We start from the raw sequence: 18,522 nt of genomic DNA, 5'->3' as shown, positions 1-18,522 counted from the left end.
CTTCACAACTATGTTGGCAGGGGCAGAAATGTAATTGGTTTAAAGTTTAAAGCTTGTGGAAAGTAATTGTCTTAAACTTAGCAAGTAACTTGTCTCATTTTTTTTTATTTGATATAACTTACTATAGTTTAGTAGATTTTAGGAAATATATGATTGTTACAACAGCGCTATAGTATTGCAGTGTTGGTGATGCAGTATTTAATGATCATATTTATGATCAGTAAATACCCAATATCACCTGAGGGCTGCCTGTTTCATAAAACAAGATTAGAATACAAGCCAGGCTTATTTTGGTTAGTCAGACTTATTGTCGGTTGATTCGGTTTCATAAAGCAAACTTAAAATAGTTCAAACTCATTTAGCCTACTCTTAAAAATCTCTTTCTCTGAATTAATATGTTAAATTTTTAGGTATAAAATATAGGCTAGGAGTATGAGCTATAAGTTCATCGCAAATTATCCTGCATCCTAAAGATAAATTATTATCGTTAGAAGATATTTCTGGTGTTATAAAATATCGCATGTTAATTTTCCAAGCAAAATGTAGGCTACATTTACTCAGAATTATTGCGCGCAGCAGCGCTCGTTCAATGTGAAGTTTAGCAGTAAAATGGAAATATTTGCACGACTTTCTAACATTTACAGATGGAGAATATACCTGTGAAATGTAGGTTTTGCACTGAGGAAAACGCCATGTCTCAAACGCATAAAACAGCACGAAATATATTGATCCACGATCGACCTCTAGGGCTGCTTAAAAAGCGTGCACACGCAGTTATCTAGAGTCTAGACTAGATAAACCTGGATCAAATTAATGAGACTTCAATTACCTTTTATGAAACCTCTTTAGCCCCAACTTCAGGTTTTGGAGTTTAATCGAGTCATTTGTAACTTTGTGTTGTGTATTTTGTGTGTTTTTTTTTTCTTCTTTTGTATTTGTATTATTATTTATTTTTTTTGAATGGATGGACCATGAGTCTGAAATAAAAGATAAAAGATACATACAATCCCTGCTTTTCTTAGGGTCTTTTATGAAACAGCCATCTGCGCGTTTTTTTCTTTGTTTTGTTAGATTTTTTTTTCCATAACAAATGTGTCTTATTAACACAGTAACAGCAGTCAGAAAACTATTGTTCAATTTAAAAAAAAAAAAAAAAAAAAAATCAAGGGTCGAGAGCCCAACTAAAGCACTGATCATAGTGGTAGGCTAACTTTAAAATGAACATTTTCAATAGTGTGACGGTAACTCATTACAAGAAATCAGTTTACTTATTTTCAAGTAACTAGTAAAGTAAAACATTTCTTTTAATTATACAATAAAATATCTGAGTTACTTTTTCAAATAAGTAACGCAAGTCACTTTGTTTCCCCATGCATTGACAGATCCTCTCCTGGATGTTGAAATCAGGAGTAAGTGAAGTGTGTCAGCATGCTTATTTTAGTTCTAGACTAAATGTGAACAGGCATTTACTCAGTTTGCATTTCACAGTTTTTGTGCATGTAAAATATGAATTTTACGCAAACTCGCAATAATTAAATGTTAAATAACACTATGTATTTTAACCAATGTCTTTGCTGCTGTCCTTTGATAATCCAATTCAACCATACTAATAAGCAAAAATGACTTTAGATAAACATTACATTTGTGCTTCATTTTTTGTTTTTATTGCTTGATTAATTGCTTGATTAATTATCTGCTTTAAAATGTTTAAACAGCGCTGGGATTCAGAGCCTTCATAAAACAATCATCAATTATCTTTTAACAGCCAGTTCATTTCCCAGGTGAATGATGTTTCATGTAATTAGTTATTTGCCCTAATTGGACTGATGAAGGCCTATAAAATACACTTATCTCCTGCATGTATGTTTGTATTTGTAGTGTCTGTGTAGTGGTTTGAGAAAGTGAATGTTGGGGCTTTGGAGTACTCTGGGTTTTTTTTGTTTGCCATGGATAAAGGGTGGACACAGTGAGATTCATTCATTCAATCTATCTGTGTTTGTGAATGATTCTGCAAATAATTAATTAATTTTATGTATTTTATATATTTACTTTTAGGTTACCCTTGTTTGTAATCTTTCTGCTCTTTTTGAGTAATGCTCATGGATTTAGAGGTAAGATTTATGTTTTTTATGTTTTCACAATTTTAAATTGTGAGGTTTCTTTTTCTACAAGTCGTCTTTTCTCTAATTCACAGGTGAGGCTCATTCAAATGCCCACCACCGGTGGGGCCAACCTTCTGACAAAACTTTCTCACCTCGTGCAGTCCAGTCTTCTGTGTCAGAGGTCCCTGTGACTGGGATTTTGCCTGAAGAAGTGGGCTCTAGTTTATTCACTAACAGACCCCTGAAAAGGTTGAACTTGCTCCAATTTGTTAAAGGTCGTGTTTCCAGCAGGCATGAATCAACGTCCCATGCCCAAACAGCTCCAAGCAGCTCTGTTTTAACTTCCTTGCCTCTACCCTTAAATGAATGGTATGCAGGCAGTTTGACATCGCTCCAGGGTTCCTCAGAATCAGCCGCTACAGATACTGATAGTGTTTCTACTCCAGGAGAAAGTACTAGCTTCCCTGCCATACTTGGCACTTCTGGCCTGTCCACCAGTGATCAAAGCTCCCCTAGTTTGTACATGTCCAGCTCCCTGGAAACCTCTGGTGCTGAATCAGCAGAAGCCACTTTGCCTGCATTCTCTCAGGAGGGTATCTCTTACAGCAGTTCATCTGCTCCAGGTGCCACGTACACTTCTCAAGGTAGCTCAGTGCTGACTTCGGAAGGCTCTGGTCAATCAATCTCCCCTCAGGGTGAAAGCAGTTACAGTGGCTTGTCTCAGTCTCTAGGTGCCTTGAGTCAAAATACCCCAGACTCCTATAACGTGCTCAGTTCTTCATCTGTTTCTAGCCAGTCCACAAATGTTCAAAGTTCACCTAGTGTGTCTACAAGCACCCAGAGCAGGTCTGGCACTCAATTAACTTCCAGTAATCTTTTTCCTGTGCAGGGAGGTAGTTCTACTTCTAGCTTATATCTGAAGCCTCAGGGCACTCTGGGTCTGTATACCCCTGCCAAATATGTGAGTTTTCCCATGTCATCATACCCAGCTGTTTATAGCCAGTCAAAAAGTAGCTCTGGTGCTCTGTTTGGGGGCTCTACTGGATTTGCCTCCCAGGGAATGAGTAGTACTTACAGTGGTTCTGTCCAGCCCCAAGGTACCACAAGTCAGTTTGCCTCTGGGTCTCCGTCCTCCTATCCAGGTGTATTGCTATCTTCACCCCAAGGTACCTCCAGTCAGTCTGCTACAGTCCAGAGTTCACGGAAGCAGTTTACCTCTAGCTATGGCACCCAGTCAGGGTCCTCAAAGCCATTCACCCTGCAGGGAAGCGCCACTTATGGTGGATCACTCCAGCCTCAAGATATCAAAAGTCAGTTTGCCTCTGGGTCTCCGTCCTCCTATCCAAGTGTATCACTATTCTCACCCCAACATCCTGCCAGTCAGTCTGCTACAGTCCAGAGTTCACGGAAGCAGTTTACCTCTAGCTATGGCACCCAGTCAGGGTTCTCGAAGCCATTCCCCCTACAGGGAAGCACCACTTATGGTGGATCACTTCAGCCTCAAGGTACCACAAGTCAGTTTGCCTCTGGGTCTCTGTCCTCCTATCCAAGTGTATCACTATCCTCACCCCAAGGTGCCTCCAGTCAGTCTGCTACAGTCCAGAGTTCACGGAAGCGGTTTACCTCTAACTATGGCACCCAGTCAGGGTCCTTGAAGCCATTCACCCTGCAGGGAAGTACCACTTATGGTGGATCACTCCAGCCTCAAGATACCAAAAGTCAGTTTGCCTCTGGGTCTTCATTCTCCTATCCAAGTGTATTGCTATCCTCACCCCAACATCCTGCCAGTCAGTCTGCTACAGTCCAGAGTTCACGGAAGCAGTTTACCTCTAGCTATGGCACCCAGTCAGGGTTCTCGAAGCCATTCCCTCTGCAGGGAAGCACCACTTATGGTGGATCACTTCAGCCTCAAGGTACCACAAGTCAGTTTGCCTCTGGGTCTCTGTCCTCCTATCCAAGTGTATCACTATCCTCACCCCAAGGTGCCTCCAGTCAGTCTGCTACAGTCCAGAGTTCACGGAAGCAGTTTACCTCTACCGTCACAGGCAACTCTGGCACCCAGGAAGGGTCCTCTGCTCCCTTAAACTTGCAGGGAAGTACCACTTATGGTGGATCACTCCAGCCTCAAGATACCACAAGTCAGTTTGGCTCTGGGTCTCTGTCCTCCTATCCAAGTGTTTCACTATCCTCACCCCAAGGTACCTCCAGTCAGTCTGCTACAGTCCAGAGTTCACGGAAGCGGTTTACCTCTAACTATGGCACCCAGTCAGGGTCCTTGAAGCCATTCACCCTGCAGGGAAGTACCACTTATGGTGGATCACTCCAGCCTCAAGATACCAAAAGTCAGTTTGGCTCTGGGTCTCTGTCCTCCTATCCAAGTGTTTCACTATCCTCACCCCAAGGTACCTCCAGTCAGTCTGCTACAGTCCAGAGTTCACGGAAGCGGTTTACCTCTAACTATGGCACCCAGTCAGGGTCCTTGAAGCCATTCACCCTGCAGGGAAGTACCACTTATGGTGGATCACTCCAGCCTCAAGATACCAAAAGTCAGTTTGGCTCTGGGTCTCTGTCCTCCTATCCAAGTGTATCACTATCCTCACCCCAAGGTACCTCCAGTCAGTCTGATACAGTCCAGAGTCCATGGAAGCAGTTTACCTCTACTGTCATAGGCAGCTCTGACCAGTACAGAAAAGCATTTCAAAGCTATTATGTGTCCCAAAGCCAGAAGTCTCAAAGATGGCAGCCTTCACGAGGTATTCAGGCCTCAGGTGCAGCTGCATCACAGGGTAGCTCTCTGTCTCAAAGCTCTCCAATGCAGAGTTTGTTTCCTTCCTTGTCATCAGCTGGAGGCTCATCTTCAGGAGATCCTGGACTGTTTGTTTCTGCACAGGGTGGTGGCAGCAGATATGGTGGCTATTCTCTTCATTCTCAAAGCCCCTCTAGCAAGTACACCCCTGGGTCTCGTGCATATGCCAAGCTTGGTTCCTCTCCCCTTGCTGTTTCTAGCCAGTCTACCAGTGACAAGAGGTCAAATGGCCTGTATAGCTCAGACTCTCTGCGAACCCAGGGTCTCATTGGTGTAGTTGAAAGACCCTCATCTCAAGCTCCTGACTATACAAGCAGTAACCAAATATCTGTGCATTTTGGGACCATGCAACGCCCCACAGGTTCAAACCTAAATCCATCTCTAGGCTTGAGTGCCCAAGCATCATCTGTTGGCATGTTCTCTGGTATCCCACACACTGCACAGGCTCTACGTGAATCTGGGTCAGATGTCCAGCTATATATTCCATTCCTCAATCCGCGATACTCCGTAAAGGGCTAAGGGACTCTATAAAATGGCCACATTATGCAAAGTGATGTCTTCCAGAATAGAAAATCTAATAAATGTTTCAAACTAAGCTCTTTCTTGTGCTTGTGGGTTTTTTTAAGCTACATTTGAAGGATAAACTCCATGCTAGTTGAGTTTGTTAGGGTTGTGTGCCAGATTGGTTAAAGGTGCAGTTTTTTTTATTTATTTATTTTAAGCGGCATCTAGTGGTGAGACTTGCGATTTGCACACTGTCATTCACTCACTTCACATCCCTCAAATTTCAAACTCGAATGAGAAGCTACGGTGGCCGACATAGGATCGGAAGATGTCGTCTGAGTTTCTGCTGCTTCTCATTCAAGTTAGTGATGAAACGCGCTCTGCAGCACTGTTTGTTCACTGTCGGCTACGGTAGAAACATGACGTCACATATGCCGACCTTCATAGAAAGGGGTGGCCGTTGTTATGTAGATATAAATGACTCATTCTAAGTTAATACAAACATAACGGTTCATTAAGTAAGGTCTCTATACATCACTGAAAACATATGGATCTTATATTGCATTTCTGCCATTAGATCCTCAGAAAAAACACACATTGCACCTTTAAGAGTGACTTGCTGTGTCTGACACTTTTGTAGGCATTGACTAACAAAAATTTGGGGAATATTTAAAAGCAGTAGTAGTTTTGTACTTGGTGTGCAGTTTTAGATCTTCTAATCTCCTTAAGTACCTCACAGCTGTTTTGATGATCTGGGCAATTTATTTGGTGTTCATCCTTTTATTGTTTGTATTTAATGTAAATGGTCTGAAATATGTAGTTCACTACATTGCAGGATATTAAAAGTTGAAGTGGAAATAGCAGCTCTTAGTGTTAAAATATTGGTCATCAGAATTTGCTTAATTTCCTGATGGGTGCAATAATATTTTCTAGTCAAAGCTTTAACATTTTAGTTAAATAAGATTCAAAAGTAACAAATTTAGAAAATGTTAATGTTTTTGCACCAATGGCAGCCCTTTGGTTTGTCCATTGACAATTTAATACATGGTTGATAAAATTGAAACAAATTTACTGTGCAAGTGAAAAACAATTGTGCAAGATCTAATGGGCAGAGATCTACCAAGCTAAGTTGGTAATGTGGTTTGAGTAGTTTAATCATTCTCTGACTGATGGCTGAACTAAGCAATCATAGTTTTGCATTAAAGGCACAGACTGATTCATCAATGCATGACGATATATTCAGAATATGAGGATGTGCTTGTGTATGATCTTACAGGCTTTATTCTCAGAATATTGTTGCACTCAAAAAAATTTAATGTTGAATTTATGTGAAGCGTGTCACAAGAACTAAAAGTACTGTCAATTGTGATGTGAAACGAACTACCTGCATTGATTGTGGTTGGGATGTGATGTAAGGTAGCGTTACAACCCTAGTACTTCCGAGAAAGACTCCAGGGTTTATATTTACCACAGAGGTGCTTTTTTACAGTACAGTTGAACACCACTGGGGCATTAGGACCCACACACCACAGGATGAACAGCACCCCCTGCTGGCCTCACCTCTTCCTGCAGCAACCCAGTCTTCCCAGGAGGTCTCCCATCCAGGTACTGACCAGGCTCAACCCTGCTTAGCTTCAGTGGGTGTGCAGGCAAAAGCTTCAGGTTGACCTTGTGCAGCAGGTCTCAAGCATCCCATATAAATCTGCCACAGAGCTTTCCAGGCATAGACCAGCATGACTTTCTTTTACATGTTGTTCATTGGCGGTGAGTAAAGCCTGCCTCCTTCGATCTGATCTCTAACATTTTAACTCAACAGTTATTTAACATAGACTGGTTATAAACAGTTTAATAACACCCATGTTAAAACAGCAACCCTGTTTTTTTTTTTTTTTTTTTTTTGTAAGCAAAAGTTCATATCAGGACCTTTGCACATTTAATGTATAAATTTTGTATTCCTATTCAATGCCGCTGACAACCAAAGTGACATTTCATAGAAAATAATTCTCCCCCATATAATTATGACATTTGCGAAGAAAAGTCGAAATGTAAAGTAAAGTCAAAATAATGACAAAGTAAATTGACAATTATGACTTCATTTATAATTTTATAAATTTGATTTTTTTTTATTACATAATGACTTGGTATATAACTGTCAATTTTAACTCATAATTTCTTTTTTTCTTTTTTATTCTCATAATTCTGACTTAATATATCTATTACTTTTTATGTTAAAATTAAGATTTACCAGAGCCTGACTTTTTTTCTCTTATGTGGTGGAAATGGGCTTTTATAATATATTAACTTTATACCTCAAACAGCACATTTTGTATGGAAACATCAATACATGGCTTTAGCAAAAATACGAGCTGCACATTTTAAATTCTAAATCTTCAGATTGTTTTGCCTCATTCAATCTGAAGATTTAAATTGTAATTATATGTGGGGTTTTTTTCTATTTTCTCTGATAACTTACAGCAAACATTAAATCTGAATTAAAATAAAAAATTGTTTAAATAAAACATGAACTTGAACAGTGAATGCAGCACAGTTGTGAATTTATTACTCATTACAGTGAACATACAGCTGAAGGGAACAATAAAAAAAAAAAAAAAAAAAAAAAAATTGTTTAAAAGCACCCCCCCCCCCCAAAAAAAAGCCGGTTCTAAACCTTAAAAAGAATGTAATAAAGAAATTTCAAATGAACTACACAAAACAACGGTCTAAATAAAACCACTGTACTATATCAACACCACTCTCAATGTCTACCAGTGCTTTAAAATAAGATGTCAGTTCTTCAAAACACAAAATAAGCCAACTAATTAAATTATCTGCATAAAACCCAAGCACAACCATTTATGCAAAACACTTGCATATATGCCGATCTGTTTTATGATCCGATTAGTAAAGCAAAGTAACATTTCCTTTGGTTCAAAAGGTCCTGTGAATGTTCAGCCCCTCAGCATTTGGTATTACATGAAACACTCTTCAAGAAAATTATTCATCAGTATAATGTTGTTTAGGTTTAGCTCTAATACAAAACTAAATTCAATAAAGAAAACACCTTTAGTTAACAGACACATGCCTCAGTAAATGAGGACAGATACACAATCCCCCATAATCCTTCTCAAATGCGTCATGTCACAGTGCCTTGGTGATCATTGCACATGCTATAATGTCAAAGGGAACAAATCCATCAATATATGGATTAAAAGTTGCATGAAGAAGACTCAAGAAATTATTGCATCCATAAATGTTAATAATTTCATACTGCAAGTCAGATCAATGAATCACCTTTAGAGAAAAACACTATTGTTAATTCTAGCTTGTACAAATACAGTATACTAATTCATTCAGTATTGTTCCCTTGTTTAAATTGCATTCAAATACTTCCTATATCAGACAATTGTTCATCAGAGCCTTGAGTAAAGCCCTGGTGATAATTAGAGATGGACTGAAATATCAGCCTATTACTATATATATATAGTATCACTTCACAATAAGGTTTTATTTAACATTAGATACCTACATTAGTTAAAGGGGTCATGAAATGAGAAATCAAATTTGCATTGATCTTTTGACATATAAACCATGTCTTTGTGCCATTAAAACATCCTGCAAGTTTCACAGCTTAAAACATCCTCCTCATAAACAAAGCATTTATTTAATCAAGCTCCAAAAACAGCTCATTTTGATATTGCAGGATTTGTGATGTCACACGGGCAAATTCATTTGCATATGACTGCCTCCAGAGCAAGACACTGACGAATAGTTTAACATCATTGCATCACAGGCCCCGCCCACTGAAGTTCAGTCACTTAACGGCTGACATTTGCCAACACTGGATGTGAGCGTCGCGTCAAAAGCAAAAAAATAATAAAATAAAAATAAAATCACTGACGCTGTAAAACATGGTTTTATATGGATAATGTTTTTAAAACACTTACTCGAGTGCAATAGCGAGTGGCTGTTGATACAGTTTCCTATTCAATGACATTAGCCAATCATAACAGTGGCCGTATATTGACAAGCCTTAAAGGAGCCTTGGGTTAAAAACTGATCATTTCAGACAGAGGGTCAAAATGAAGGTTGAAAATAATCTTTTTTCCGCATATATATTTGCTTTTTGTGCAATTAACATTATGACTGAACCTCAAGGAACATATTAAAAATACTTCTACAACATTTATTGATCTTGGTTAATGTAAATATTAACATTTACTATTACACTACCTTATTGTAAAGTGTTACCATATATACTGTATACATACTGTATATAACTGTGTATACATATATGACAGAAAATATATATGTACACACAATAATAATGAATGTATAAAAGATATTTATCTTCATCATCACTGAAAAACTCAATTCACTAGTAAAAACTGTTCATTCTGGTCCATTAAACCAACTATGTAGAAAAATCCCTAAATGCCGAGTCTGTAACACATCCTGTTGTGTAACTAGACAAAAATTACCTTAATGTGCAATTCTTCCATCTTTTACATTCTAAACCTCTTCAGAAAGGCCTTTTCTTCATTAACCGTTGTGGCTGTCATTTTTTGACCTGACATCTCAGTAGTCTGCCCTGCAGAAGTACTGCTTTTCTTTGTAAATGCTGCATGTGTGCATAGCATATCTCATTTGAAAGCACACAAGACAAATGGGCCAATAAAACTGAGTGTATGAAGACTGATACCTTCTATAGCGCCCCTTATAGTGATGAATGAGAATTCAACACAATTAACTTGAGTAGAATATGTTTCGGCCCATTTGACTTGTTGCACCAAATGACTCGATACTGCGATAAAACTGTAAAAATAACACTCTGCATATTTCCGTAGCTCTTCTCCAGCCTTAACTTCATCAACACTGATGGGTGCAACGGTAACGGCCGGCACAATAAACTATGCTATCCTGCGTTTAAAAAGTCTGTGCTCTTACATTATTATTTTATTATTCACATTTACCCAAGAACGAGGGGGCAAATGGGATGCACTAAGACTGGGCCACAGGAGGTCACATGAGGTACCAAGCAGCCAATCCGGCTAGAGCAGCGATCCAGGCGGCCAATAGGACTTGACCGGAGGGATTTTTAAGCACGGTCATGGCCACTTGACAAATGTAAGATGATCTGCTGCTGGCAGCTGAAACAGAAAGAATGAAATCATCATGTTAACAGTGTCATTTACTTGAAATATAATAAAATTAATGAAATAAAATAAAATATAAAAAAAACTTAAACTTATTTTATTACAGCTAGTTCCAATTTCTCATTTTCATTTAGTTTAACTTGATGCATTAAATAACTAAAACCGAAATAAAAATTTATAAAAACTATAAAGACATATAAAAAAAAAAAAAAAACTAAAACTAATAAAAATGACAAGTTTACTAAAACTTTAACTAAAACGATAATTAATCAATTAAAATGACAACCAATTCAAAATATGAACTATAATAGTATCTCAATATTACTAAAATAACAATCTATTGTGCCAAAATAAAAGTATATGTTATAATAATTAAATATAGTTTTTTTTGTACTTCGCAGTACAATTGTAATTTACAACAGTAGTATATTTTTTCATTTTTTATAATTACAGTTAAAACTAATAATGATAACAATTTCATTTAAATATTTGTAACAATATAAAAAGATTAAATGCTTTATATGATTGGTTGCATGTCATGTGACCATTAACCATCATCAGAGAAAGGTGAATGTCTGAAAGTGCCGTTTCAAGCTCAGGTGTACTTAAAATAAATATTTACTGGGTTTGTCTGACAGTAAAGTTAGTGAGTCCCTGGTTTAAGGTGTAATGAAGATGAATCTTACCTGTTTTGGCAGCGTGGTACGGACACTGACTGACGTCTCCTTGTGTCTCGCCATGAGCAGGAGCGGCGTCCAAAACATCGTCCTGAAGGGTCTTTCCAACCTCCTCTAGTTCTCCAAAAATCTGCACGCAACACAGAAAAGGTCGTTTACAGTTCCAGATCACAGGAAACAATGAGCAAATGAACACTGAGGTTTAATGAAAAGCTCTTTGTCATGTGTGTGACAGTGACAGCATTACATAAACACATTCAACTAGATGTCACAGTCAAACGCTCTGTTAAAAGAGGCTGGTGAGATGCGAGACATTGTTTTGACCCCGTTTTGTCCATTTAATTTCAGAGCTCATCTGGGATCTGCCATGAGGACAAAGGACTCCATCTGCTGACGGATGAAACTCGAGCCACACGGAGCAGGAGAACCTCTCATCTTTAATGACACGCTCACTGATATGAACACAGCGACAGCAGGTTCAGTCTAATAGAGCGACTGCAAAGCTCTCCAGGTGACGACACACAGAGAGATTATGAGCGGGCCATTAGTTTCATTCATTCAGTGTTAGTGAAGGATCTCAGAGATAATGAAATGAACATCTTGAATTAATTATCATCAGCATCATTCTTTAAAGGACTCATAATGAAGAATCACATTTTTACTGATTAAACTTTCAGAACCTGAAAACATTAATCAAATGTAACTAATGTAAAATTTAACAATAAATTTATAAGTAAGTTTTAAAATTGTGGTTCTCATTTAATTAAACTTCATTTAGAAAAAAGCATTGCTTTATCTATCTGCCAATAAAATAGGTAATAATAACAACAATAAATTATTTCAAAAAGAAAAATGTAAAACAAATGAATTTATTTGTTCTCTCTCTCTATATATATACACACACACATATTTTATTTTTATTATTTTAAAATAAATATAAAAAAACTAAATAAATAAAAGCAATTTTAGAAATTAAATAATTAATAATAATAATAACAATTTAATTTAATTTAGAAAATTGTATTTGGAAACGTCATCCATTTAACAATAATAATTAATAATAAATAAATTATTTCAAAAAGAAAAAAGAGAAAACATTTAAATTAATTTAATTGATATATATATATATATATATATATATATATATATATATATATATATATATATATTATATATGTGTGTGAGTGTGTCTATGTATAAAGTATTTATTTTAAAATGTAGATAAATGTAACAAAATAAATAAATGCAATTTTTGAAATTAATTAAATTAGTTGAATTAAATTGAATTTAGAAAATTGTATTTAGAAACATCCATTTGCCAATAAAATAAGTAAAAAAATATTTTAAAACAGAAATATTATATATATATATTTACTGTATATATTCATAATTTTAAAATGTACTTAAATGTAGCAATAAAATAAATGCAATTTATAAATAATAATTGAATGAAATATTTTAATAGTAAATACAATTTAAAAATTGAAAAGTGATTTTTGAATGATTAAGCAGAATCACTGAATCCTTTGTTTCGGTTGGTTTTTCTTAAGTGAATCCCTCCTTCTTTAGAAAAAAAAAAGCCATAAAAAATGACTACAGTTGGTACAACAAATCTTGCATGAAATAATAACAAGAAAACATGACCCCTATAAATTGCACCGCTCACCTCCATATTGAACCGAAAGGCCAGGTTGGCTTCCTCCACGACCCTCCTCTTGGTGTCTGTGTCGAGCTCCAGCTCGTTCATCCGGCTGCGGTACAGCTGCTTGAAGGCCTTGGCGCTGTGGATGCCTTCGAACTCATAGAAGCTCAGGCCTTCTCCTGTGGGCGGCAGCTTCAAGGCGCGCTGGGCCACCTTCCTCAGCACCTGCCCCCCCGAGAGGTCTCCCATGTAGCGCGTGTAGGCGTGGGCCACGAGAAGCGCGGGCTGGTCCCGGCCGACCCGCCGGATGCGGTCCACGTATCGCTGAGCTGCGGGAGAGATGCGGATCTGACTCCGCCAGTCCTCGCCGTAGAAGAACTCCAGATCCCGGGCCAGAGCGTCGCGCCGGTGGAGCTCGTGAGGGAAGTAGAGCGGGGCAAAATGAGGATGCTCTTTGTTCCTCTCGATCTCCTCTTCCATGGCGGAGTACGTGAAGAATAAAGCCACATGGCCCAGCTGGAAATCATAATCAGGTCAAACTAAACTGATTTATCTTGATGTGTGCAGTGGTATTTCAGTATCATTGAGATGCTATTGTAGTTTTTAGATTTTGAATTTTAACAATTAATTGCGATTAAATGCATCCAAAATAAAAGTTTGTGTGTACATAATATATTATGTGTGTGTACTGTGTATAATTATTTTGTATATGTAAATACACACAGATGCATGTATAAGAAACATGTGTTATTTATATATCAAATATTTATAATATACAGTATATACAAGCAAATATTTCTTAAATAATACATGCATGTGTGTGTGTATTTATATATACAGAATAATTATACAGTACACAAACTTCTATTTTGGATGCGATTAATCGTTGCACAGCCCTAATAAAAACATGACATGAAATGCAACTACTTGAAATCTCAACCCTATGGCATACCCCAGAACACTTGGATTATACGACACGTGTCGCACGGGATCATTCTGAGATACTTTTGCATATGCAATATACACTGCCATTATATGAACGAGCACGAGCGGGACATTTTTGAAAAATTCCTCTATTTGTGGTCCAAAAAAGAAAAAATGCCATATGTTCCCTAGAACACCACCAGGGTGAGTAAATGATGACTTAATTTTCGTTTTAGGGTGAACTATCCCTTTATACTAAAAGAAAATGAAAAATGATGTCTTGGCAACTAGCTGAATTAACTCTTTCCCCACCAGAAAAGTTTTCCCGGCTTTCCGTGTTTTCAGTGTTATAAGGTAGGGGGCGCTATTACACATCTTCTGAAAGAGAACTGAATCTCCTGATCAAAACACATGCGAAGAAGATGCAGAAACAAGCAATATCATATGTAATCATATGCATGTGTAAAATAACACTATCACCAACATTACACAGCACATTAATCAGAACTTCCCAATGTTACTGAATTAAATATCGACCCAGGACGAGCTGTAGGACTGTGAAGCTTTAGGGGTGTTGATGGACTAGATCTACTTCATCCGTGTTTTGATCATCGTTCTGAATCTGATCTGAACGACAAAAACGTGATTTTCTCAGCTTTTTGTTAAAAATGTTGCTTACCCACATTCAAGTGTTGATATAAAAAGAATGCATGAAGCTAGGATAAAACAGATTTTTTGGTTAAAAAGTAAAGTCTGTTCTTTGATATATTGCATGTTCAGATATTCATACAACAAAATATTCTGGGGGCCGTTTTGTGAAAATGGTCAAAAAAGCTGGCGGTGGCTGGCAACAAAAAAAAAAAAAAAAAAAAAAACCGCTGGCGGGGAAAGAGTTAAAATAATTGTAATTTTTTAAACAAGTAACTCTTTATAACTCAAATGTTGTTAATATAATTTAATAATTTAATTTGATTACCTCAGTTGACATGAACTGACAATAAACAGTATTTTTATAAACTTGCGTTTCCAGTTAATTAATGCATTACATACAATTAACTAATGGGACCTTATTGTAAATTGTTACCATTTTATTTTTAGCTTTAGATAACAATATTATGTGCTTCAACACCTTCATTTTAAGTTTATGGGATTTCTTTTCCGTTTAATGATCTGCCACAAACATATCATACTACCAATGTTTACTGTGATAAAATGATCAATCAACTGAAGAAATATGCCACATTATGGAAGTTGCACGTGTTATCATCTTTAAAATCCTTCACGACTGACCTTGAAGAGCTCCTTGTGGATGCGTCCCCTCAGGAAGTCTTTGACAAACTCTGTGTTTTCGGCCTTCTCGTGAACTTCTTTGGTTCCCGCTGCCAACATCTCCGATAGATCAGTGGGACTGTAGGGTCGACATGACATTAGAATTAAGGGTTTGTTCATGAAACTATTACACACTCAAACAGTGTTGCTTTAGTATAACTGATATACTTTTATAATGTTTATTTATATATATTTTTTAAATGTTCTGTTTTCTTTTTTCTTTTAGTTCATTTCTGTCATTTGTATTAGTTTTTTTTTTAAATACTATTATTATATCATTAATATACGTTTTATAATGTTTATTCATATTTAGATTTTTTTTAATATTTTTTATTTTCTGTTTTAATTTGAGTTAATTTCTGTCATTTTGATTAGTTTTTGTTTATTTAATATGTCTATAGTTCTTATGAATTATTTCAGTTTGTTATTTTAGTATTTCAAGTCAAACTAAAAGAAAATGGAAAAAAAATGTGATTTGACAACTAGCTGAAATTAAAGAAGTTTGATTCTTTTTTAATTATTTTATTTCCATTTTATATATTTTTTTTATTATTATTTTAGTTTTAGTTAACAATAAAAACTCTGACTATTATAGTATTTCTTATCATTTTGAATTAGCTTTTAGTTTTAGTAATTTTCTCATTTTTATTAGTTTTTAAATCTCTATTTGACTTTCGTTTTCTTTCTTTAGTTTTAGTTTGAATAATTTCGGTACTTCAGCTTAAACTTATTTTATTTCTATTTAATTCAGTTTGCCATCTAATATTATTATTTAATTCATTAACAAAATAATTTTTAATAGTTTTAGTAAACAATAACAGCATAATTCAAGCATGTTGTTACAGGAAGAAAGCGGCCACAGTAAATGCTGCTATTGTAAATGTTGAATGTATCACGTACCTGAGGACCGTGACGCCCCCCTCCTCACACACTCCTCCTCCTCCTCCTCCTCCTCCTCCGTTAGCTGTGCTCGTCCCGTTAGCATCCTCTTCAGTCTTCATAGCAGACATTCCTCTGTCTTCTGTTCAATCTGTCCTGACTGCTCAAACACATGAACATGACTGAGCGTTTCCTTCTTAAACACCCACACACCAACCCACACATATTATCAATCACACATACTATCCATCCATCCATCCATATTCCCCTATATCTATCCATCAATCTATCAATCTATCTATCTATCTATCTATCTATCTATCTATCTATCTATCTATCTATCTATCTATCTATCTATCCACCCATCTATCCATCCACCCATCCATCTATTGTGATGGATTTTTAATAGATAAGATAGTAAACTATCTTTTAAACTAACCATGATTCTAACAATTCTAACATCTAAACCTTACTTCCCCTTTTAGGTCTAACAATTCTAACACTTTGTACAGAACTTACCAAAAACGTTCTGTTCTTTGTCTATTTGCGTTATGGAAAATTCTCAAGTGCTGACGATGACAAAATCAAAAATATACTGTCTGTATTATGTCATGATATATTGAGTAATCAACTGAGCTCTTTACAATAATATTTTTGCTTATGCCAGTAACAGAGGGTGAAAAGGTGGGGGCTTGCTTTACCAACTGAACCAATCAAATTGTAGGGAAATGATGTAATGTATCATGTCATTTTCGCCCATTCTCCTTTTCTATAAAACCTGTTGTATTCCTGTTAGCTGGTGGGATTCTCTCTGAAATTTCTCTTAGATCCTCCGGCCGTGATTAAATCTTCTTCTTGGGAGATTCTCTGAGAACTGTCTATCTATCCATCTATTCATCCATGTATCTATCTATCCATCCATCCATCCATCCATCCATCCATCCATCCATCCATCCGTCCGTAAAGCGCTAAAATTAATAATACTCAAAAAATAAAGCCAAAGATAAAAATTTAAACAAAAACTAATAAAAATGACAAAAGCACAATTACTTGAACTGAAATTAATATAAACTTTGAACTGAAATTAACATGAAAAGTAAAAATATAAGAATAATAGCTAATTCAAATTATGAATAAATACTCAAATAGCAAATGAACACTGCTACCTAACAATCCATCAAGGCAAATTATAGTTTAACACAATACAACACAAATTAGGAAGCTCATTCATCCTTTTCATTATGTAAAACATATTCTGTAAGCCATTATCCCTCAGATTTGTTCATGTTTTGACTTTAGCTTTCAAAGTGTGATATATGCTGCTTAGCACTAATAAGTATGATAATGTAAACACACACACACACACACACACACACACACACAGTGAAGTGATTAAGAAAACCTCTTACCTCAAACCTCCTGAGCACGAGCTTCAACTGTCAGTGTCCCTACAGCAGATGACAATAGTTCAGCATCCAGTCAGGTGATTGTTTCTGAGGACGGACACACACACACACACACACACACACACTGACAGTGAGCCTCTATTCATCCAGCACACACTGAGCCTGTTTCATGAGCATTTGTGTTTGTTTGCAGGGTAAATGAAAACACAGCACAAAAGAGCAGTCATGAGCATTCTGGTGTTTGCCAGTCAAAATCCAATCTAATCTCACTGTCCTGTGATCAGCATCCGTTTGAAACCTACAAGCAGCTCCAAAAAGCATCAAAACACTCTAGTGTCATCATAATTCAGTCAGTTTTGACTAAAGTGCTGATTATTACATATCAAAGCGAGACTAGCACTCATTGTGTCCTGTATGCGCCCTGAACAGAAGACAGAAACGTTACTTACAATCAGCTCTTCAGCAAACCCTGCTTTAGATTAGATAGTAACAGTGTAACATGGTCTGACCAGGCCGTAGGAATGATAATAGACAACTGATTTTTGAAATGATCAATAGTCGGATGCTCGTGCCTTTTTTTTTTTTTTTTGTCTGCGGCGTTCGAGCTCTCCGTTATGAACTCAATCCAGGAAGCTGCAGGATGAAACCACGTGACTCTCAGAGTTTATGCTTAAAGGCGCAGCGCACATAAAATGCATTATGCGCGATAGATATTTGTCTGCGTCCGAAATCGCACACGTCCCTAATATGTAATAAGCGAAAAACAGTATGGGACAAAAGATGTTCGAATTCACGGTCCTTATAGACCTTATGCGCCAGAGAAACTAGGGCGCCGCCATCTTTAGAATATTGTCTTTGAACTTCCGGTTTTGCGGTCGCTCTGTGTATCTCTATGGCATTGCTGTCCAGGAGTAATTAGCTTTTGAAGTACATTTACTGTATGTAAAGTTAACGAAAGTTATCATGAGGATTGTATTGTTTAAAGCAGATGTCTTAACAAATGTCAGTCGACCGGGAAGATTTTAAAACGAGCATAAAATAAATACGCAAGATCGCTGTGAAAATACAGACCGGAAGACAAAAGACAATGAGCGCCGCAC

General features: G+C 36.7%; 2 protein-coding genes across 3 annotated transcripts; one reads left to right on the top strand and one right to left on the bottom strand.

The window, feature by feature from the left end:
• The first annotated feature begins 1,876 nt into the window (after positions 1–1,876).
• LOC307167234 (uncharacterized protein) lies at positions 1,877–5,494 on the top strand. Its single transcript, XM_079886223.1, has 3 exons — positions 1,877–1,966; positions 2,056–2,111; positions 2,195–5,494. Exons 1-3 carry the CDS (start codon positions 1,947–1,949, stop codon positions 5,425–5,427), a joined length of 3,309 nt encoding a protein of 1,102 aa, XP_079742349.1. The 5' UTR covers positions 1,877–1,946; the 3' UTR covers positions 5,428–5,494.
• A 4,765-nt stretch (positions 5,495–10,259) lies between these two features.
• hmox2b (heme oxygenase 2b) lies at positions 10,260–18,059 on the bottom strand. Of its 2 annotated transcripts, none has more exons than XM_079891387.1 (7): positions 17,872–18,059; positions 17,426–17,509; positions 16,038–16,176; positions 15,099–15,216; positions 12,909–13,400; positions 11,252–11,372; positions 10,260–10,559 (listed from the first exon to the last, which is right to left on the bottom strand). In XM_079891387.1, exons 3-7 carry the CDS (start codon positions 16,145–16,147, stop codon positions 10,432–10,434), a joined length of 969 nt encoding a protein of 322 aa, XP_079747513.1. In that variant the 5' UTR covers positions 16,148–16,176; positions 17,426–17,509; positions 17,872–18,059; the 3' UTR covers positions 10,260–10,431. The 2 variants fall into 2 exon arrangements, with proteins under 2 accessions (XP_079747513.1, XP_079747514.1); XM_079891388.1 differs by having other exon boundaries at positions 17,426–17,464; positions 17,872–17,945.
• Positions 18,060–18,522: the final 463 nt, after the last annotated feature.

The sequence above is a fragment of the Squalius cephalus genome, assembly GCF_949319135.1.
Source record: "Squalius cephalus genome assembly, chromosome: 1".
Classification (NCBI taxonomy): domain Eukaryota; kingdom Metazoa; phylum Chordata; class Actinopteri; order Cypriniformes; family Leuciscidae; genus Squalius; species Squalius cephalus.
Note: the sequence above shows the minus strand (reverse complement) of the source record. Positions and strands in the feature narration are given on the sequence as shown.

Bases quoted from the DNA above. Each gene is read 5' to 3' on its own strand.
- LOC307167234 (XM_079886223.1), top strand. From the start codon at position 1,947: ATGGATAAAGGGTGGACACA. The intron at 1,967-2,055 runs GTGAGATTCATT...ATTTACTTTTAG, and splicing joins ATGGATAAAGGGTGGACACA to GTTACCCTTGTTTGTAATCT. The intron at 2,112-2,194 runs GTAAGATTTATG...TCTAATTCACAG, and splicing joins TAATGCTCATGGATTTAGAG to GTGAGGCTCATTCAAATGCC.
- hmox2b (XM_079891387.1), bottom strand. From the start codon at position 16,147: ATGTCTGCTATGAAGACTGAAGAGGATGCTAACGGGACGAGCACAGCT. The intron at 11,373-12,908 runs GTGAGCGGTGCA...TGTTGCGTGCAG, and splicing joins CCTTTCGGTTCAATATGGAG to ATTTTTGGAGAACTAGAGGA. The intron at 10,560-11,251 runs GTAAGATTCATC...TTTCTGTTTCAG, and splicing joins GTACCACGCTGCCAAAACAG to CTGCCAGCAGCAGATCATCT.